General features: G+C 46.9%; 1 protein-coding gene across 1 annotated transcript in view; it reads left to right on the top strand.

Annotated features, from left to right (window-relative positions):
• The window catches only part of LOC144751989 (extracellular calcium-sensing receptor-like), a 182,782-nt gene that overhangs the window by 4,090 nt on the left and 154,929 nt on the right, over positions 1-23,763 (top strand). Inside the window, exons 3-5 of the mRNA XM_078639948.1 lie at positions 1,542-2,381; positions 7,224-7,284; positions 14,564-14,680. Coding sequence (XP_078496074.1) covers positions 1,542-2,381; positions 7,224-7,284; positions 14,564-14,680 — 1,018 coding nt within the window. The remainder of the gene's footprint in view (positions 1-1,541; positions 2,382-7,223; positions 7,285-14,563; positions 14,681-23,763) is intronic.

The raw sequence follows: 23,763 nt of genomic DNA on the forward strand, positions 1-23,763 counted from the left end.
TATTTCAGTGATCAAAAATAAAAAAGGAGACTTTTTCAATATCATAAACTCGCAAAAGAGACAAGGACTAATAAAAACAGGGTGAGGGATGTTAACCCAATTTGAATTATAAAGTTCCTGTCCACTCCACTATGTGGGCATAGTTAATTCGTGAGAACCATATGAAGGAGGAAAATCAAAATATTTTATAATACTGCCCTCACCCACTATGCAGTGGCATGCTTCATCATAGACGTCCAGGCGCAGACCAACGCACTGGACGGAGCACTGTTTTTTTAGGGGTGAGGGAGAAAAGAAAAGTAAAGTAAGTTTGTGACAGGGAAGAAAATTCCCTAAAGGAGGGATCTTTAGTGCAGAAAAGTGATAGAATAAAGCTGTCTAATGACATACCTTTATAATACCTTTATTCTTGGTTCCCCTTGACAGGGTTAAAATTAATGCGTTCTGCGGATATACAGGAGGGGTAACTGCCGCTTAATTTCCACTGCAAGTACCAGCATGTTTCGGCCTTCCACTCTAGCCACCATGGGTCCTAGAGGCCTTCTTCAGGGTGTAGATCACTTGAATTGTATGGTCTTGACCCAAAATGTGGTATTTACGAAAAAGAGAAAAAAATAATATTTTGTATTTAAAAGATATATATGATGTGCCTTCTAATTTATCTGTAGAGCATTCATTTTCCGAGTTTACAAGTAATTCTCTGAACCCAGGACTGTTGTGGGAATGCTGTATTATTGTCACACTTTCATCATAGACCGCTGTTCATCCTCTTTCCCCCACTTGGGTCCGCCGATGATGGATATTTTAGTTATGCCAAGTATGCTTAGTAATGAGTCAAATTACCCCTGGGGCCAAACCCAGGATTGTGAGAATAGGATGTATGTTGATTTGTAACTTAAGGTCACCCTGAAGAATGAACAAACCACCTATTGCTGGCTATAAATACTTTATTGATGTACTTAAAAAAGAGTTATGCAGCACATTGTAGGGTTATAGATGTATATAGCTATGCTTGGATAAGGACTGTCTGGTAAATTGATTCGCAGAGGGAGACAAGTGTTTCCCTTCTCTGATAATCAATGGTGTAATATTGCCCACCTATGTGTGTCTAGTTCACCCTGTGTCTGTGGGATAAGGTCAATGGTTCCAAGTATTCACTAGTGACAAAGACTCTGGTGAGCTAATGAGCACAGTCTATGAAAGTGCCACAGATAAATCAGCTGCTTCACTTAGTTCATCAACTTCTAAATAAAACTGTTCAGGCAACTTCCCCTCTTCACCATATTGTTTTTCTGCCTCCCTTTTCTTAAACCATGAAATGTTTTTTTTTATTTCAGCATTTAATTCAAAGGTGAAAACATCTGATTTGTTTTCAGATTGCCTCGCTGATTCATAGTTATGTTAAATAGTATCTTGTGCTACCTCACTAAATCTTTGAAATGAATATGTCACCATTTGCTTTGAATGGAGTAAAATTAAAACTCTTAGAATTTGCCATAGCACACCAAAGTATCAGTCTATGTACTGTGCTTCCCTTTTAGGTCGGCTATGCAGCAGTGCATGATGTGCTGAGTGACAAGGCTCAGTTCCCATCATTTCTACGCACGGTACCACCCATGAGACCTCAGTCTACGGCATTTGCACTGTTAATGAAGAACTTTGGTTGGACTTGGATAGGACTTTTATTTGAAGACAATGACACCTGCTACATGAGGAGCAAATATCTGGGGGAAGACCTGAAGAGCGTGGGAGTCTGTGTCTCATTCTGGGAGAAAATCCATGACAACTACTCAAAGTCGAGGATTAGGAGCATCGCTGAGAGGATAAGGAGCTCTTCTGCCAGGGTTATCATCTGCGATTGTTATGAGATGGAACTCAAACCTCTTCTGCAGGAGCTGAGTGACTTGAACGTTACTGATAGAATGTGGATATTTTCAACTAGTTTAACAATATCTCCAGATTATTTTCCAAGGTCCTCTTTGAGACTATTGAATGGTTCCCTGGTAATGGCGCTCCATGCCCCAGACATGTCTGAACTCAAGCCTTTCCTAGAGAGCCTTCACCCCTCCAGGTTTCCTGAAGATATTTTCATCCATGCCTTCTGGGAGGCAGCCTTTGGGTGTAAGTGGACAAACAATGCCAGCTCTTCAGGATCAGGGCCAGTGGACGCAAGGGATGGGGAGCTGCAGTGCACTGGCACAGAGGTGCTTGACGATGTGGAGTCAATGTTTGTATTGTCTGATATGAGTTACACGTATCACATGTATCTGGCAGTGTATGCCCTGGCACAAGCTCTGCAGGACCTGATCTCATGCACACCTGGGATGGGACCCTTCCAGAACAGCAGCTGTGCTGAGGTGGAACATCCAAAGCCTTGGCAGGTAAGGGATACGGATTTGTTGATTTTTGAGTCTTTAGTTCAATCTCTCTCTGCTTTTATCTCAGTTGCAAATCCTGAAATGATACATGGACTTGGCTGCCTAAACTGGGCTGTGACATGATCCATTGTTTCACTTGTAGAGTTTCCCAAAGCAGAGTATTCTGTCACCTAAAAGGTTTTTACTGAAAGCAGAGAAGGAGAAGGGAAGTGTGAGTCAGCAAAATCTGAACTTGCAGCTTTCTCAGTATAAAATTAGACAAACAGGAGAACCCTAGCAATCATTAGGACACTGCAAACATCCTAGAGGAAGAGGCTTACCTGTCTGAACTAAGAGTAGGGACAGAAATAACACTTGAGCTTCTGGGTGGGGCCAGACAAGATGGAAAACAGGTCAGTGGAAACTTACAAGACCCCTGCACTATTTCCTTACTAGGTCTGAAGTCACTTTCAGATCACTGGTGGCAGAGTCCTATGTAATCATTTTGCCCAGAAGCAAATATTTAGTTGTATTGACTCTTTTGTTGTGCTTACTTAGCACTTGTAGTTCCGTTCATCATGTTTGTTGGTTTCCTCCCATTCAGTTCTCAGTTCCAGTCCCTGGCCTCTTGTTAGTTTCTGGGTTGGAAATGAAGTGCCTTGTGGTATAATGCAGGCTCAATTAGGAGCCTGTTCAATGTGATTTGTTTATGACCGTTGATAACAAACTGTCTTGTCTGGTAATATTTCATGAGTGTGCCAAATATCTTGTTCATTCACAAGTGAAGTTAAATCAACAACCTGCTGTGGGCTGGCTGCTAAAACCACCCACCACCCAATCCTGATGGCAATCTCTGGATGCAGTCTCACACTACTCTGCATAAAATCAGAGCACTGTGTGAAGTCATAATATTTCAAGCCGGAAGCTTCATGGCTACTATACCAATGTGGTTGATCTTCTCTGACTTCTCTGACTTTAGCTTGACTTGAAGGAAAGAACTTTTTTATAGAATATTTTGTCCCTTTAATTCAGCCATTAAGGCGGGAACAAAAGTATTGTTTTAATGGATGTTTGAAGAGCAGCTGCACTAATGTCCAAACTCCAGAGACCAGGACCCTCAGCTGTTGGTGGACATGGAATTAAACATTCCAGAGAAGATGAGCCCTCTCATCATACAAGGTGGGTGGACTCACGCAATTCTACTTTTATACGTAGCGGATGCACACGTTGACTATTTCACTATTGGGAGCATCACCTTCCGATCAACGTGTCCTTGCCAGAAAAAGTATTTGGATGTTTACCCCCACAGGTCAGAGTGGTTTACATCAGTGCATAAAGCACCTCTTACTTTCTCCGATCACAGTTGGAGTCCCCCAAGGATCAACCTTATCCCCTATCCTTTTCAATCTGTAATTCGAACCGCTCTCCGAGGTGCCGCGCACTGCCAATATCTCCTATCACATGTATGCCGATGACACACAGCTCTACATCAATATCTCTTCTCAAGAGGATATCCGCTCCCTGAATTAGGCCCTAAAACTAAGTGTCCACTGGCTCACATCCAATCAGCTCAAACTCAACGCCAAAAAACAGAGTTTCTCTTAATCTCACCACCTAACGGCAATAGAGACATTCAAGCTTGGACCAAGGCTATCACAGCAATAAACTGTTCTCCCACCATCGTGGACTCTGCTAAATCCCTGGGAATTACCTTAGACGGCAACCTGAACATGCGGGGCCATATCAACGCGATGGCCAAAACCGCCAGATTTCACCGAAACTACCTACGAAACTTGAAACCTTTCCTCGACCCTCCTGATCTAAAAGCAGCTATCCAGGCCGTAGTCATCTCTCGACTAGAATATTGTTGCTCCACCCTCGCAGGGTTACCCAATACCTCTCTGGCACCCTTGAAAGCCTGCCTCAACGCCACTGCCAGACTCCTAACTGGCTCTAAGAAGTTTGACCACATCTCGCCCCACCTTAAAGCTCTAAAATGGCTTCCTCTCGAGGACAGAATCCAATTCAAACTGGCTTGCATCACCCACAAAGCCCTCTACTCCAAGTCCCCTGCTTTTCTCGCACAGAAACTTGTATTATCTGGAGGAAGCAGAAACTCCCAGTCCGCCAGTGCCCTTTTGCTCCAACCCGCACGCTTCAAGAAAAAAAGAACATACATTCGGGCTTTCTCTGGGGCCGCTCCAAGAATATGGAACTCACTCCCACCCGCCATTAGAAGGATACCGTCTGTAGCCCACTTAAAAAAAGAGACCAAATCTTTCCTAATGGGCAAATTCCTCTCCTAAAGCTCACACTACAATCACCCCCTCAACCTGACTTTACCTATCATCAGTGCACTCTACTGTGGCTGCCTTCTTTATGTTACCCTCCCTGCACTTCGAACTACCCCTCCGGGTGATGAGACTGCTTTTCTAGTTTATCGCATCGTTTTTGCTCCTATCCAGTATAGTAGTTGATTATTATGATTGTGTTGTTTTACCATATACTGTTTCTATTTGTTCCTTTATCCCTGGACTCCCCTTCCCCCTTGTTATATTTTCCCCTGATTCTACTGTAAAGCACTCTGATACCCTCACGGGTCTGGTTCGCGCTCTATAAAACATATAAAAAATAAATAAATATATATACATACACACATATTATTGTGTTCCACCTGCAGTGCCACACCTCTGGATCACTACCATTGACCCCTCCCTGTCAGTCTCCCCTCACTGGGCACCTGGCTGGGTCCCATGTGAGTACCCTCCCTACCTTCTTACCTCCTGTGGTGCCCTTTTGTCACGCTGACAGGCATTCCCCTTTATAGATGTCCCTACATCAACAGGTCCTGAAGAGACCCCTTACTGTTATAGGGGTCGAAACGCCATTGACAATAATTAAAGACAAACCTTTAAACAGCCCCTACTATTGTATAAGGAGGCTGTTTCTATAGTTTATCATTTTGTATGGTCGAATTTACTTCTATTCATGTCACAATATGTCACTTTTTCTGTACGTTCCATTTTTCACTGGAGACAGTTTGCACTATATACATATAACTAAAAGTATGTGCACTGAGCGAAAGAATTAGGTCGGGTTGCCCTCAATACCAAGCGAAGACTGGAAAAGACAATTGGTCTGGCAGATGTTGTACGCAAACTTTTGCTTAATTGTGGGAGAGGTTATGTATGATATTAGAATTGAATAGTCGATTGAACAGGTAGATATATGGTATGTTATGTTACCTGTGGGAGTATCCTAGGGCTGACCAGCTGTGTTTAGAGGGGGTGTATGTTCAATAGGCAGGTCTTCAGCTTCTTGTTGAAATCAAGAAGAGAGCAAGCGGCTCTGATGTGAAATGAGAGTTAGTTCCATGCTTTAGGAGCAATGCAGGAGAATCCTCTCCCTTCGGATCCAGGGTACAATACGTATAAAAAATAGGAGTTGTGATTTCCTGTTTGCACGTTTTACCCAATCGCAAATAGGAAAATGCAATTCCTAATGTATGAAAATATATGAACTTCGGAGAGCGAATCCTAATGAGGTCACAAGTAGTGCTATCTTATGACCATTAAATACGTAGGTCTTAATTTTACCCCCATCATGGATTGCAGCCATCACAGGGATGTTGGCCTGCTGAGGTCAGCAGCAAACCACCATATCTGCAATTCCTCAAAGGAAAACAGGCTGTATTTAAAAAAACAAAATGACATGTTTACATTTCTTTTTTTAAGAGTAGGCAGTGTTCTGCTGCACCACTGACTACTCAACCACTGCCTACTCTTAAACAGTATTTGTTTCAGCATTCACAAGGGGGAAGGGGCCCCATTTTTAAATGGTTACCACTACCCATGAGGTGTTGGTAAACAAAAAATGTAATTAGGTTTTAAAACATATGCATAGCACTTCAATTTGGTATATGGAAGGGATGCTTTAAACACACCCCTTCCAAATACTGACTCGTTAAATACAAATTGCCTTACCAAATTGCAATTTGGGCTTTGTACATATGACTCCTTGTTCTGTGTATGTGTGGAATGGGTGCTAGTAGGGCTCCTGTGGTGCGGGGGTGTCTGTTTGGTTGGTGGAGGCGATGCAGCTGTTCAGGTAGGCGGAGTCTGAGTTGTGTAGGGACTTGAATTTATTTATTCTATTCATTTTGAGACTTTTATATAGCGCGGACAAGACCACAGTGGGTATCAGAGCACTTCACTGAAAGGTAGATGTATAGTTACAAGGGTCCAAGCAATAGAGAAGACATTACAGGGTACAAGCAATAAAGACAACATTTGAACGGGGAGGCCCAGAAAGGGACACCATGGGTCACAACCATGGCATATTTCAACAGGGGGAGGGTAAGACAGCACGCCCAAGTTGAATGTTGGATGATGAGTCTGAATTGAGTGTATTTGTTTATGGAGATCCAGTGGAGCTCTCTGAGTTGTGGTATGATGTGGGTTCTGTGTAGTCGGGTTATGATGAGTCTGGCTGCTGAGATCTGCCTGGTCTACAGTCTTCTGGTGAGTTCCTTAGTCATTATTCTTTTCCGGGTGTTCCCATAGCCTAACTTTCTGGTGACAAAGGCGTAAGGGATGTTTTTACTGGTGCTGCTAGGAAACCATTTGAAGATCATCTTCAGCATATTCAGAGTGTTGAAGCAGAATGTTGCCCAAATGTGAATTTACCTTGAAAAAACGAAGACAAAAGGTGTTTAGCAAAACAGGAACAGTTAGTTTAATCAAACACTTTGCCTGGGAGCACAGGTAAAGAGTCGGGGTCTGAGGACTGTCTCAAAGTACATTTGATATGATCGCCACTGTATACATTTCTTGTAGCATCATAAAACAATTCATATATCCTTTTTAGGAAGAGTCATGTGGGCCTAGTCATGGATTTATAAATTATTCCCACCTGCTAAGAAATGCAGGTGGGTCTCGACCTTGCATGGACACTATCAGGACCAGTGGATAACATGTCTAGATGTCCGGCATTGGGAACATGTGATCACTGCGTGTGCTGTGTCCTGATTGGCTGAGTGTTCCTAACTACATGCAGCATCTATGCAATAATGGTGATGGCTGGGAAAATGGTGCACACTAAATTCTGGTACAGTTAAACACTCGTTATTTCAAAGGACATATATTCCAATCAGTGCTCAGGAGGAGGGAGAGCAACCAAATCTTCCTCAATTGGAAAAGAAAACTTCTGCTCAATACTTCATAAATGACTCAATGAGTCCAAATTAGGATAGTTATATGTGAAAATGTCCAATGTCTTTTATTCAGACATCCAGGCTTTCTTTTCACTGTTCTCCGTCACAAATATAACTCTGTGCCAACAAAACAGCTCCTTGCAAGTATATAACTATACTCATTTTGACTCATTGAGTGCTTGGAAAGCATGTTAAAAGAATTCAAAGCATATGAGCAAATAGGAGGTTATAAAATCAATAAAAAAAAAAAAACAGAGGTCCTCGCCTTAAACACCAGTCTTAGTCATCTTCCATCATGCTTGCATGTTCAGGCCGTAAGCTGAGACCCAATTAGATGTTTAGGCATATATGTGACCTGTGACTACCATCAACTCTATCTCCTTAATTATGTGAGAATGAAGAATAAAATCAAGAATCTTCTCTCTCAATGGCTTTTAATTACTCTCTCCTTGATTGGTAGGATATCCCTGATCAAGATGTCGATCTTACCTTTACTAATATTTTTGTTTAGCAATGTCCCTATTAAATTGAATTCTATTTTTTTTTTTAAAGATATAGAATCTATGATCAGAAGTTTTGTCTCGGGTGGAAAGACCCCTAGGGTAAAGCTTTCCGTGATTCAACTCCCAGTCAACCAGGGGGGCCTTGCTCTTTCACACATAAAAACATATTATGAGGCAGCCTTTTTAGACTTGGTGGCAGGTCTGATAGGTCCAAAAAACAAACGAGATAACTTCTTCTTAGTAAAAATGCTACAAGAGTCCGATTCTCAAACCCAGGTATTTTTAAAGATCGCAAAACTTCCTAAAAGGACGAGATATAAGACCATAAAAGAACATCTATCTAGATTACAGTCCTTTTTTAAGAAAAATCAGAGCTCCTCAGCTTCCCAGTTTTTAAGCTTAAGAGAGTGTTCTGGTTTGGGCCTCCAAATTAGTAGTAGCCGAGTACTAAATTGGGAGAATTTGGGATTTCGGGAGTTAAGACACTTCTTTGTCCAGAATAGAATCATCTCATGGCAAGAAGTATTGGCTAGAATAAACACTCACATGCAACCAACGTTTTTTGAATTTCTACAAATCGTTCACTTTCTGAGACAAACTATCGGCGGACATCTCCCCACAATGGGTGAGCTGGTAAAAATCACCGGCATAGGAAATCGGTACAAAAGGCTCCATTGTGCCGGTCAACTAGACACGGTGGATACCCATCTTGAGAAAATATTTAGACAAACTCAATGTAATTTAACACATAAGGAATGGGAAACTATAAGTTTGTTAGGCTATAAATCACTACGTGCCGCTAATTTTAAGAGGATGGCCTTCTTGTCCCGCTGGCTAGCTTACTGGACGCCAGAAGCTCTTGAGAAAAGGTTTCTTGCCCTCAACTGAAATCTTTTTGGGAGGCCATTCTCCAAGACATTGAGGAGGCTTTAGGGAAAACACTAATACCCTCAGCGGAATTGGACCTCTTTGGTATTTCGAAAGATTGAGGTACTCTCAATGATAACGAGGAAATATTTGTGTTTATTTCTTGTGCAGTTGCTCGTTCCTTAATACTCCAAAATTGGAAATCCAAGGAACCTCCATCCCATTTAAAAGGGTTGAACAAAATGAGGAGGTCCGGGAATTTCGAAAAAGCATATGCCTGTAGAGTGGGAGCAGTTAGAAGTTTTGAAAGAAAATGGTAGTACTTTGAGAATCTGGAGGCAATAAAAGGGAGGTTCAAATAAAAATTTGATTGAATACTAAAACTAAACCTACATGAATTTTTTTTTTAAAAGCAGTCATGAAATGTTGCTAGACTTAATTAAACAAGCAAAACATTTTTTTTCAGCTTAAGCACTTTGTTCCAGGTTGGATTGCACTATTTTGCACTTGCACTTTACACTTAAATCTTGCGGATGTTTCACATTGCCTGTAGCAGGAGGGACTGTACTGTATTGCACTTGCACTTTATGATCAAAGTTTGCGGATGTTGCACATTGCCTGTAGCAGGTGGGACTGTACTGTATTGCACTTGCACTTTATGATCAAAGTTTGCGGATGTTGCACTTTGCCTGTAGCAGGTGGGACTGGACTGTATTGCACTTGCACTTTATGATCAAAGTTTGCGGATGTTGCACATTGCCTGTAGCAGGTGGGACTGTACTGTATTGCACTTGCACTTTATGATCAAAGTTTGCGGATGTTGCACATTGCCTGTAGCAGGTGGGACTGTACTGTATTGCACTTGCACTTTATGATCAAAGTTTGCGGATGTTGCACATTGCCTGTAGCAGGTGGGACTGTACTGTATTGCACTTGCACTTTATGATCAAAGTTTGCGGATGTTGCACATTGCCTGTAGCAGGTGGGACTGTACTGTATTGCACTTGCACTTTATGATCAAAGTTTGCGGATGTTGCACATTGCTTGTACTTGAAAAATATTTAACCAATATTTTGTGTAATAAGGATTACAATAATGACTGCTTTCGAGTTTTATGTATCTTAAATCTCTCCCCCCTTTTTAACTTGATCTTCAATCATGTTTTTACTCTTGTGTGACCCTATTTGAAGAAGAAGCTTTCTCTTAACTTTGTTTTTATTTCCATTGCTCTAAATTCTTCATTCATGAATTGTATTTCAACCTCCTTCTGCTCAATAAAAAATTAAAAAAAAGTGGTTGGAGAATTTATGAATTACATGCAGCATCTACCTTTATGGTATTTTGGAAACACACGCCGCTCTGGCAATGTGTGCTTTATTGGGCCCTATCTCCCAAGAGCCTTGTGGTGCCGCTGCCTATCTGTGATAATGATCTGGGATTATAATATTTGCGCATTTGCCCTGCTGGTTCCATGTCACCCCACCTGTGATCTGGCAATCCATTGCCTCATGTCTAGGTTGCAGGGCCTTCCTGACCATGTATTTCTGACTCAGGATTGAGGGAGAGGTCATATCGGGTGATTTTGGCAACAGTGACTTGTTTTAGTTTTCATGCATACATGGATCATTACGTAACTCAACATCAACTTTTTCAATATTGAAATTCCCCTTCTAGTTGAATTTTTAACTAAATAATTTTCCCCATACTTCATGGCAGTCATGTCATTTTGTTTCAGTTTTAAATATTGCTACTTCCATAGTTACATGCATTTTACCCAATTTGAGGACTGCATTTTTTAAGCAGGAATCTCCAACTTGTAGGAAACCACACAAGAACAATATGAAGATGAGAACAGGCCTCAATGACATACACAGACCAGTCAAACACCAGGGGTCCTGGGAAAATCAATTGGCATATCTACCCTGCTCAGCGGCACCTCCCTCCTGACACACGCCAAGAGACCTGTTGGTGAACGTGCACGCTACAAATTCTCAATAACATAACATGCCTGTTTGTAAACAGTGCAGTCCTTAGATGGTAAGGGTCAAAGTCTCATTGTCTATGTCATTGCCTGTCAAAGATGTGTAACAGGACGCACCGACCTTGGCACACATCCCTCCCTCTGTTGCACTCATCAAATCCAATACATATTGGTGTTCCATCAGCATGAGGCGGATGGCTCTTAGTTCTTCCTTGATTGCATTAAGGCTGGGTCCATCCCTGTTCATCATTTTCAATGTTTGAAACCAGAGGGCCTTTGCTTTCATCTGCACAGTGAAGAAGGGTATGGGCCCTGCTGCATTGACTTGTGTGTCAGAAAACAGTCTGAATTCTACCATGAACTGAGCCCAGCAAAATGCGTATCAGTTCTTTTCTCTTGGACCTGATACAACAGAGGTGTCTTCTTCTGTAGCAGATGTTGGTCCAATCTTCAGGATTAACCTTGGTCGGGGTGTGTATTGTAACGTGGGAGCATAAGCCTTGCCATCCAGGGACAAGCTGGGTGTATGCAAATTCACCCCACTACCAGTAGGTATCGATCAGTGTAGAGGTGCCCCATTGCATGTCTGGTACATGCAGTATTGCACCACAGGTATCATGTGTGCAAAGTGGAATAATTCCTTCACCTCTGAAACACAAGAAATACAGTATACGTTTACGTACTGTTAGGGGCTGCCCCTTCCCCTCTAACAACATGTACCTATCTATCTTAGTATCCCATATTTCCTGACATGGGTTATCTATGCTTATGTTTGGTCATCCCCTACCAGACTCATTTCCACTGATTTTCATTGAGGTGGATGGCCTTACAACGGAACTCCATTTCTGGCATCCATTTGTTATTAAAGAAGACACTAAGGGCCCCGATATGATGTCAGGCAGAAAACCGCCCCAACTGCCATGGAAGCGGAAAACAAACATTCGGTGGGACCATGGATAAACCGGCAGTCAAATTAGGATCAACTGCCAAAAAATAACGACCGCGGCGGTAGCGGGCACATAAAAAACACCCGACGTGGGCGGTGACAATCAAAAAACGACCGCGGCAGTCGGAAACGCAGCGGAAAAGCTACTACCAGCCGCAAGCATAGCAGGGACACCGCACGGGAAATTAGGATATCCCATATGGTCCAGTGATACGATCTGCTGTTTACCACCGCCGGGGACGCACGCTGGATTGAATGGGAGAGCCAGGGGAAGGGCTGCAGCAAAGCCACAACAGCGGACCAACCGTACAAAACATGGCGAACAAAGCAACAACACCACAACGAAGGCAAACATTGCACAAATCAAAATAGCCATGCCGCTCAAATACACCAAACACAGCACAATGAAACAAACAAATGCCAAACAGAAATATACAATTTCCAGGACAATTCCCACAACACACCTGACAGCAAAACTCCATTGGGACACACCCACATAGCTGAGTATATAACCAGCCCCTTCACTGACCAGAGAGTGAGTTGACAGTCATGGTAAATGAGATAGTCAGAGTGGAACCACAACTGTTTGGTAGCCTGGTCCAATAGACACCATTAGTCACAAGGACCCAAATATGGCAAAGGATAGTCCAAAGGGTCAATGCAGCAGGAAACACCCCGCGAACCAAGAAGGAGATCATGCAGCGGTGGTATGATCTCAAGAGGGTTGTCAAAGAGAGGAGGAGCAAGAACTGGGAGCTGGCTAACCAGACTGACAGTGGCCCTTCCATCCCTCAGAAAACATTCACACCATGGGAGGAGAAGGTGCCTGCCCTACTGCATCCCGAGAGTCTCTCAGGAGTATCCGGGGGAGTGGAGGCTGGTAAGTACAAACAAATGTTAACCAACACACAGATATGTACTGTTTTGCACAACCAAAAACCCACACCACCCAAGACAAATCCAATCCATCTGCACCACACACCCACATAAACCTGTCTCACAGATCCAACAGTCACTCACTCTCATTTACGTTCAGCGTAGCTAGCAATATTACCATGGGAGCATGAGCACAGTTACCCTGCATTACTACTCCCACCATGCACCCTGTCCCACACCCTAGCAGGATGGAGCACCCCCCACACCCACAAGCACTTGGAAGCCATTGGTACACCAAATGAACTTACAGGTAGGTAGCCATCTTCCCTGGGAGGGCTGGCTTGGAGTGGGAGGCCTGCAGTACAACTCCCACCAGGCGCCCCAGTCCTACCCCTGAGCAGGATGGAGCTCACCCCCCTCCCAGAAGCATGTGGCAGCAATTGTAGTACAACAACCAAACGCATCGGTAGGTAGCCATCTCACAGGCTTGTGCTGTTTGTGGGTGCGAGGCCTGCAAAACTACCCCCACCATGCCCCCTGTCCCACCCATAAGCAGGATGTAGCACTCCACACCAACCCAGAAGCAGTTTCAGCCATTGTAAGGTTCACCCTCACCTAACAGGTAGGTAGCCATCTTGCTTGGGAGGCATGTTTGGGGGAGGGAGGCCTGTACCACTACTCCCACCATGCCCCTTGTCTCACACCCCAGCAGGATGGATCACTCCCCCACCCCACCCACAAGCATGTGGCAGCCATTGCATCACCCTCATCAAACTTACAGGTAGGTAGCCACCTTGCTTGGGAGGGCTATTTGGGGGAGGGAGGCCTGTACCACTACTCCCGCCATGCCCCCTTTCCCGCACACCAGCAGGATGGATCCCTCCCTCCCACTCACAAGCATGTGGCAGCCATTGCATCACCCTCATCAAACTTACAGGTAGGTAGCCATCTTGCTTGGGTGGCTTGTTTGGGGGAGGGAAGCCTGCACTAAAACTCCCACCATGCTCCCTATCCCACAACCCAGCATGATGGATCACTCTCCGACCCCACCCACAAGCATGTGGCAGCCATTGCATCACCCTCATAAAATTTACAGGTAGGTAGCCACCTTGCTTGGGAGGCATGTTTGGGGGAGGGAGGCCTGTACTTCTACTCCCACAATGCCCCCTGTCCCATCCCTAAGCAGGATGTAGCACTCCACACCAACGCAGAAGCAGTTTTCAGCCATTGTAATGTTCACCCTCACTTAACAGGTAGGTAGCCATCTTGCTTGGGAGGCCTATGTCAGGGAGGGAGGCCTGCACTACAACTGCCACAATGCCCCCTGTCCCACACCCCAGCAGGATGGATCACTCCCTCACCCAGAAGAACTTGCAAGCCATTGCAGTACACTAAACAAACTAAAAGGTAGGTATCCATCTTCCCTAGGAGGGCTGGTTTGGGCGGTACACCTGCACTACAACTCCCATCAGGTACCCCTGTCCCACCCCTGAGCAGGATGGAGCCCACCCCCCACCCACAAGCATGTGGCAGCCATTGCATTGTTCTGCTTCACCTAACAGGTAGGTAGCATGTATGTGCAGCCACACATCTGTTACCAATGAAATGGTGTAAACCAAGGGAGAGACAGAAGAGGGCTATTTTAACACAGGTCCAGCATACGTGCCCACGTACTGAAAGCAACAAAAGATTGGTATGCAGTTCCTAAAAGGGATAAAGGTATAGTGACTAATGTGAGAAACTGACTGATATTCAGTAACCAGTGGTTACTGAATATCAGTCAGTTTCTCACATTAGTCACTATACCTTTATCCCTTTTAGGAACTGCATACCAATCTTTTGTTGCTACCAATGAAATGGTGCCACATGGCAACGCCAGCCCTCTGCATGCACAAATGTGCCCAGTGATCTCCCTTGACAAGCACAGTGTCCACACAGGTAAGCAAAGGGAACTGTCACAGATGACAAAGAGTCACACACCAATGGACATGCAAAAGAAAGACTGTGCACAACCATGCACAGCACACACTGATGAGTGCATTGCCATGTGGCCGAATCAGCAAGGACCATGTAAAAAAACAGAAAGTATGTGTGGGCTTATAAATCCAAATATGTACATTACAGGACAAAGTCATGCAGTAAAATACAATGGCCACTCCATGGCCAGATGTGACGTCAGCCAGGTCATACGAATCAACAATGAGAGAACCATGAAACTCATTTGTGCTGGTCCCTACATTGCAACTGGTCCCTTTGAACATGATCACAGCATGATTTGCATGCTATGCATCGACACCTGATAACATGTACAAGTAATGTATGTACCTCGGCATCATGTTATGAGGCACAGTATTTGCACATAGCAAAAGATGTGAAGATCAGTCAATTGTGTAATGTACAGACACTGGATGACAGAAAGCTAACATAATTCTTGCTGAGTGCACAACACCAACCATTCCCCATCTAATCCACAGGTGACCAAGAACTCACTGCTGAGGACAACATCAATAACCAGCAGCGCCAGTCTCCACCCCCGGAAAGTGGACTCTCAGATGTGGACTCCAGGATTCTCAGGACGATGAGCTCGAGGGCAGCCCATCTGGTGTGCCAGGGAGCACCAGGTCCCAGGACCCCATCCTCCCCACTGCAACAGCCTCCCTGTCCCAGGGGATGACCAGCCCACACCAATAACTGTGGATGACAGGGAGAGTGTGCTTTGACCCACAGTGGCGAGGCAACAGGTTTGTGGCAGCAGGGCAGGTGGGAGGGCCAGGGTTACCACCGGACATCAGAAGGTTGAGACCCCATCCCTGGACCACTTCACCCGAGTCATTGGGGCCTACGAACAGGTCCAGGGACAAAGTGGCCGGTTTGACAAACTCTTACGTGAGCTCATCCTGCTGATGAGGTCCATCGACACCCGCATCAGACAAATGATGGACCTCATGGGCAAGCAACTGGCATTACTGAGGGACAGGCCTGTGTCTCAAACAACACCTCCAGCCCCCACTGTTGTGCTACAGGATGACAGTTCACCATCCTCGCCTGCGGCCACTAAGAGGGGTGAGTCCTCAGATGCCGCTGGCACCACAGAAGGGCCCAGTCCGGCGAAGCGACCAAGGGGCCATCCAAAGAAGAGCCTGGGAGTCTCTGGAGGCAAAGCACCAGCCACACGCCAGTCACGGCGCCAGCCCTGATGCCAATCCTCTTCCCCACTGCATTAACTGTTTGAACTCTCCTTCCCCACACTGCCTTGTGAATGGCACCTGTCTGTTGGACTGGGTCACCACATCGATGTGGTGTCTACTCATTCATCTCATTTACCATGACTGTCAACTCACCACCCTTAAGTTAATCTGCCTTCCCCCTAACATGTCAACTTTGTAAATAAAACACCTTACACACTTCTATTGTGTCAGCTTTGTCTTTAGTGCAAGATGTACAGTCTTCAAAATTACCTTAATGTATCCGAAAGATGTACTGTATGTCGGAATGGATTATTTTGAGGTGCCTAGGGAAACACAACAGATCAACATTCACTGGTGTGAGTGTGGCATCACAGACATTACACTACACAAACCATTTACGTAACCAAACATGAAGACAACACAATGTGCAACAAGTGTCAACAAACATGTCCCATTTACATTCGCAGATTACATCTCACTGTCACATATCCACACACAGGCGACTTTACATATGGCTGTCTGAACCATTTGCAGATAGCCCTTCGCGACAACAGCAATCACACCAGACAATGTACATGTTGTACTTTCTCACCCACCTTCAAGTGAAGTAGCGGGTGATGAGCTGTTGATGCATGTCACCTCCTTCCTCCTCTCCACTGTCCTCATCACCAGACTCAGGTTCTTGTACAGGTGGTGGCCTTGGGTCCTTATCATCATCCAGGAGCAGGGGAATATCCTTGCAAATGGCCAGGTTGTGGTGCATGCAGCATGCCACTACGATCTTACACACCTTCCCAGGTGAGTATGACAGTGCACCTCCAGTTTTGTCAAGGCAGCAGAAACGTGTCTTGAGCAGGCCAAAAGTACGCTCAACCACACGATGTGTCCTGCCATGGGCCTCATTGTATCTGATATCAGCCGGGGTCCTGGGATTACGCAGTGGGCTCAGCAGCCATGGACGGCTGAGATATGCAGAGTCACCGAGGAATGACAAACACACAATGCAATGTTGCACAGGCTGAGGACAGCAGATCACACACCCAGAACGCCATTTGACTAGGCATACTCACCGACAATCCAAGCACGCTCGGGAAGCAGATTAGCCATCAGCCGGGGCACAATGCTGTTCTCCAGGACATATGAGTCATGGGCGGAGCCGGGGAATCTGGCACACATATGCGAGATGGTCATATCTGCCAGGCACACCACCTGCACATTGATTGAGTGATAATGTTTTCTATTACGAAAAATGTGCTCACTTGCCTGTGGTGGCGCAAGAACCGACATGTGTGCAATCTATGGCCCCAACAACATGGGGGATGTGCCCAAGGGGATAGAAGTCTCCCTTCACACCTGCCAATTCTGCACCCCTGGGGAAATGTATATATCTGTCCTTGTAGATCATCATGGCAGACAGAACATCCCGCAGCACGATGCTGAACATGGGTTGAGACATTCCTGCAGCACCAGCCACGGTCTCCTGGAACGATCCAGTGGCAAAAAAAATGGAGGGCTGCCATAACTTTGTAAGTTGGGGTGAAAGCTGTAGGGTATGTGCGGTGAGGCTGCAGGTGGGGTTCCAACAGATCACAAAGGGTCTTCAGGGTGGCTCTATTGAGACGGAATTTGCGAATGATCGCCACATCCTCCATGTCCTCCAGCAGTGTCAAGTGATGTATCAGATTAGGTCTCCTCCTAGTTGAGATGAAAGTGGACACATGTCAATGATATCCATCATGAGATGGCCACAGCATATCCCGCTCAGGATGAAACAGAAAAAACAAAGACTGACTTGAGGAATGTGTGACACACCATGTAACATTGGTGGACATTTGAGCCACACAGAGGGCCCACCTCTCCTTTTACAATACACCAGTGCCTCAAACACCACATGGGTCAATGTGAATGCACATATTTTCATGCCCACATTCCACATGTACATCCTAGGTGCGTGGCATACAGCCATTGTGCAACAAATCAACACAACTGTCTCATACTCATCTGCTGTAACTGTCACACCTCAATTCATCATTCAAACTTGGCACACATCCACAACACAATGATCACAATTGGCGGTGTACTGACAATTGCGTGTATGAGCACACAGAAAAGCACAAGTAAGTAACAACATCATACAGTGCGACAATCCTTGCCGAGTTCATCACTGCCCCGCAACACATTCATAGGTGTACACATTGTTGAGTCCACTACCACACTGTCCTGCCTCAACAACCATCTGATGCATTTTTGCCATGGTAGGGACAACAGACCAATGTACGTCACATATACACAACCATGACATGTGTAGGCACCTGTGGAGTCAATGGGACATTGGCATTGTGTGCACAATGACGTGCCCCTCAGCATGTAGCCACTGTGTACTGTTGAAGAGTGTCCGATGGACATTGCCATTGTATGTGCCCAAAATTGCGGTAGCTACTCCCTGGCCCCGGCGGTGTGTCACCAGAACCCCCCCTGACACAGTGCGGTAGTCATTGGCATGGAGAAAATGCCCAAATGGGGGTGGACATACTCCGCCACCCAACTTGCTGTGGCTACTGCCTGGCCCCGGCAGTGTGTCACCAACAACCCCCATTCACACGAGTGTGGTATTGATAGCCATAGAGACATGGGAAGATGGTGGTTGGCATGCTCTGCCACCCAACTCTCGGTAGCTACCGCCTGGTCCCGGTGGTGTGTCACCAGCATCCCCCTAACACAAGTGCGGTAGTTATTGGCATGGAGACATGACCAAATGGCGTTGGGCATGCTCCGCCACCCAACTCACAGTAACTACCCCCTGACCCCGGTGGTGTGTCACCAGCAAACCCCCTCACACAAGTGCAGTAGTCATTGGCATGGAAACATGCCCAAATGGCGGTTGGCATGCTCCGCCACCCAACTCGTGCTAGGTCCCAACCGGCCCCGGTGGTGCATCACCGCCATGGAGCATTGCCTACAGCCAATGGGAACGATGATTGCGGTGGCAGGATGCAATTTTCAAAATCGCGGTAGGCGTGCTCTGCCACCACGGAGGCGGTCATTGGATGCTTTTGAAAGATTCACCATCGCAGTAGCGCAGCCCGGGCCCCTGCGGTGCATCACCACCATGGAGCATTGCCTACAGCCAATGGGAACGATGATTGTTTTGGCACGAAGCAATTTTGAAAATCGCAGTAGGCCTGCTCCGCCACCGCGGAGGTGGTCATTGGATGCTTTTGAATGAGGCAGACCTGGACAACCAATTGTTGCAGCTTGGCAACTTTGAAACGACCCCAGGGGGCTGTATATGTGTGGGAGTGAGCCTCACATTTCTACTGTTCACAGAGCCTGCTGCCTGAGACCCTCATCTGCTGCTGCGTCCAGAGCCTGCTGCCTGAGACCCTTATCTACTGCTGCCTCCAGTGCCTGCTGCCAGAGACCCTCATCTACTGCTGCCTCCAGAGCCTGCTGACAGAGACCCTCATCTGCTGTTGCCTCCAGAGCCTGCTGCCAGAGATCCCTCACCACCCAATTCTACCACAGGTGTTCCATGTCCACAGGGATGGCAAGGACAGAGAAGATCCGTGCCAGTCCATTCACAAGCGAGGAGCTGGAGGTCCCGGTGGACGCGGTGCTCGCACAGTAACCAAAGCTGTATGGTGCCTCAAATATTGTAGTGAGTCATCAAAAAGGTAGGTGTAGGGCAGGTGGGGCAGACATGCAGTTGGACTGCTGCAGTATATGTCTGAGGGTGTGGGGGTTGTGTCATGCACTGACAAACATGCTGTCTCCAGGGGGAAGTCGTATGTGTCCCAATGTCAGAGGTTTCCCTGCCTGCAGTTGTGTGTCTGAGTGGAGTGTAATACATTGTCAGACATACAGAAACAGAGTATGTTGGACATGCAGGTGCCAGGACAGCGATTGCTTGGCTGAATGGCTCTGTGTGCCCCTGTTGTCTGACTCAGTGTGAACCCAGAGGCTCTGCACAGTGCCCGCCCACCAAGATAAGATCACATGACTGCACTTACTGTGTCCTTACTCTTGTTCATTCACACTGAAAGCCAAATATGCACCATATCAGCCCTGTTTAATTGCACACAACCACACTTGTGTAGATCTATTGTTTGCTGGTGGGTCCATGTACCCCGATGCCACACACATAACACACAGATATATTCACAGGACATGCTCATTGAATTCTGCCGAGTCATGCAGACAGTGAGTCTACACACAGACACAGGTCGATATGTGATGTATGTAGTGGCCAGACATGCATAGGACTGGAGATGTTTGCAAGCCAGAGAGGGGGTTCAGTGCTGTCATCCTGCATGTGTGTGAGATTAGCAGGGACCCCGTACACCCTCATACATGCATGCAATCACATCTGCTTAGCCCATGCAGAGTGCCTTTGTGAGATGTACCCCAGGGTGGGATGGACAGAGATTATTTTTGGTAATGAGTCTGTGACTTTCTGCTGTACTGATAGATGTTGGTACATGACACTGTGTCACTGATCATGTCCCCCTCTTTTCTTCCATGCCTGCAGCTCAAGGTACACCAGCGTAAGGCGGTGTCGAGGGCCATTGCAGCAAAGGTACGATCTCTGGAGGTATCCAACCGATGACGCACCCACTGCCACAAGAGGTGGGATGACATCAGCCGGCTGGCAAAGAACGTGGCACAGATAACCTTGTGGCTGCTTCCACACACTGGGTGTTTGCCACTGCACAGCATGACAACAATGATGGGCCGCATCTTGGCAGTGACTCTTCCTGAGTTGGATGCACATCTGAAGGAGCATCGGCAGGAAGGTAGGGGTGAGTATTTGGGGAGGGTGACTTTGGCTGGTAGCGGATGCATGTGTACAGGGCTTGTGGCAGCGGTGGCCTATGTGATGTTTATGGGGTGGTGCAGTGCTGTGTCATGTAAGTGGCTGCGGACAAGTTACATTCACACCTGGCACTGCTGAGCCTGCACCTGTCCCCCCTGCTGTTCTCAGTGCTGAGTCTGTTGAGCTCCTGCACCAGCTTTGTGTGGGCCAGACAGCCCTGCTCAATGCCTTCAGTGACCATGACAAAAATTAGGCCAGGTGGTTTGCCTACATGGAAGGCATACACTCTGACGTTAGTGGGCTGCACCGTACTGTCCACGCTTTGTCGTCCACAGTGATGTCTGACCTTCAACAGGCACATACTCCCATTCCTGCTCCAGGGACTTTGGCCACCCTCCAGTCAGTGGCCACATCTGATGATAGTGACCCCGGTTCACATGCGTCACAGTCACGATACAGCACAAGAAGCACCCAGCAGAAACAACCCAAGTGGGCCTGCCCGCAGACACCATCCCCACAGAAGAGCAAAGCCACCACAGAATGCAAAGACAGGAGCCCGTCATGGAAGAGCAAGGCTGAAAAAGCAAAGAAGCAGACATTAGGCTCACATGCCACAGAGGCATCACCAGCGAAGGACTCGCCTGTCCATAAAACTTCATGCAAAGCTAGGTGTGCAGTTTCTGTGTCCACTGAGGATGTGTTGTATGGTAAGGGTACACCTAGGTAGAGCTCAGGGCCACATTCCCCCGCCACATCAACTCCAATTCCAAGCCCAGTGAAGCAGGGGAAGGAAGGCACTGTAGGAGGTACACCTGGCAGCAACCAGGGAAAGGAGGGCACTGTAGGGGGTACACCTGACAAACAGGGGAAGGAGGGCACTGTAGGGGTACACCTGGCAAACAGGGGAAGGTGGTCCAGAGGCGTAGCCAGATGAAGCGTTCTGCAGGATCCAGTACATCACCAGACGGAGTGCCAGTGCCTGCACCTGATGCGGGACAGTTGGTGTGTGTGCCTGTTGTGTCATCACCAGTTCCCATTAACCCCAGTATAGGGAAGCCATTTTGAATTCCCAAGAAGTGGAACGGCACCCCTAATACCTCTCACACCCACACAGTGTCTCAGGTCTGCATGACTCCACCTCCACATGCCACTACACCACCTGGTCCAAACAGCCCTCCAGCTTGCCAAGCCACTGATAGCCCTACATCACCTGGGCCTCTCTCTCCCCAGTCAAGTGCTCCTGCTGTCCCGACACACAGCCAGCTCCAAGTCTGCCTGACAGCCAAGAGTGAGTGGTAGTCCCCCTCACACACCTGTCTCTCATACAGGTGGGCCAGTCCTGCCCATTGTTTACCCACTGACTGTGTTGCTGCCCATGGAAGGGTACAGTCAAACACTTTCCCTGTGCAGCCTCTCATGTCCTGACTCTGCACTTTTCCATGCCCAATGGCCTTGTAATTCACTGCTGTTCTGCCCTTGCCTGTGCAACCTATCATGTACTTGCTGTGCACCCTGCCCTGGACACTAGCCCTGCTGCTCTGCTGTGTTGGACTCTGCCCTGTGCATCCTCTCATGTACTTGCTGTGCACACTAAGCTGGCCACGGGCCCTGTTGCTCTGCTGTGTTGAACTCTACCCTGTGCAGCCTCTCATGTACTTGCTGTGCACCCTAAACTGGCCACGGGCCCTGTTGCTCTGCTGTGTTGAACTCTACCCTGTGCAACCTCTCATGTATTTACCGTACACCCTGATCTGGCCACCGGCCCTGTTGCTCTGCTGTGTTGGACTCTACCATGTGCAGCCTCTCATGTACTTGCCATGCACCCTAAACTGGCCACGGGCCCTGTTGCTCTGCTGTGTTGGACTCTACCCTGTGCAGCCTCCCATGTAATTGCTGTGCACCCTGCCCTGGACACTGGCCCATTTGCTCTGCTGAACTCTACCCTGTGCAGCCTCTCTTATGTTTGCTGTGCACCCTTAACTGGCCACTGACCCTGTTGCTCTGCTGTGGTAGACTCTACCCTGTGCAGCCTCTCATGTACTTACTGTGTAACCTGCCCTGGACACTGGCCATGTTGCTCTGCTGGACTCTACCCTGTGCAGCCTCTCATGTACTTACTGTGTACCCTGCCCTGAACACTGGCCATTTTGCTCTGCTGGACTCTATCCTGTCCAGCCTCCCATATATTTGCTGTGCACCCTGAACTGGCCACTGGCCTTCCTGTTTGGAGTTTGTCTGTGCAGATTCTCTTGCATATGTTCAGAATTTGGTGCCTTGCTCTTCTCTACTGTTGTTCTACTGTCACATCTGTGCAACATGTGAATAAAGACAGTTACTCCTGTTGTCTGTTTTGTCAGTGTCCTTGCTGATTAAAGTTCTTGTGTGTGTGCTATTGGTTGACTGTGCCCCATGCTCTATGTGGCACTTCAACATTGCTAAGCTCTTTTCCCGCATCACATTTTTTCACAGGGGTGACAGGGACCTCAGTCCATTCACTCACTGATAGTTGTGTTATCTGCGGTGTCAATTTTACCTGTCATGCAGTTCTCTTTTTCGTGGTTTGCTATTGTTGGCTACATTGTTCACATGTCAGGTTGGGGGACACTGCCAGCACAGGGTGTGATGATGTGCACAGGTTTGCATGCAGGCTGGGCAAGATCATCATGTATATGTGTTATTCCTTTATGTGTGCCCAGCTTTGTATGTCTATGGTCATCTTGTGATGGACCTCAGTCCTGGTCCCATGGCCTACATGAGATGTGTGCTCTTCGGTAGTCAAGAGGTGTGCAGTGTGAAGGGTGTGACTTTGTAGGGGGTGTGGATGTGTGTGTGCCCCTGGATTGTCAAAGACACACATGTGTCACTCAGGAGTTGTGTGCCTGTTGTTTGGATTGTTCAGCCCTGTGGATGTGGTTGTATGCACATGTGTGAGGTGTCTGTCGTGCACTGTGCAGTGTGTTGGTGTGTCTGTGCTGTTATGTCTGTCTCCTGTTTGTTGGTTTAGTCACTTGTGAGTGTGC

The sequence above is a fragment of the Lissotriton helveticus genome, chromosome 4_2 (assembly GCF_964261635.1).
Source record: "Lissotriton helveticus chromosome 4_2, aLisHel1.1, whole genome shotgun sequence".
Lineage (NCBI taxonomy): Eukaryota > Metazoa > Chordata > Amphibia > Caudata > Salamandridae > Lissotriton > Lissotriton helveticus.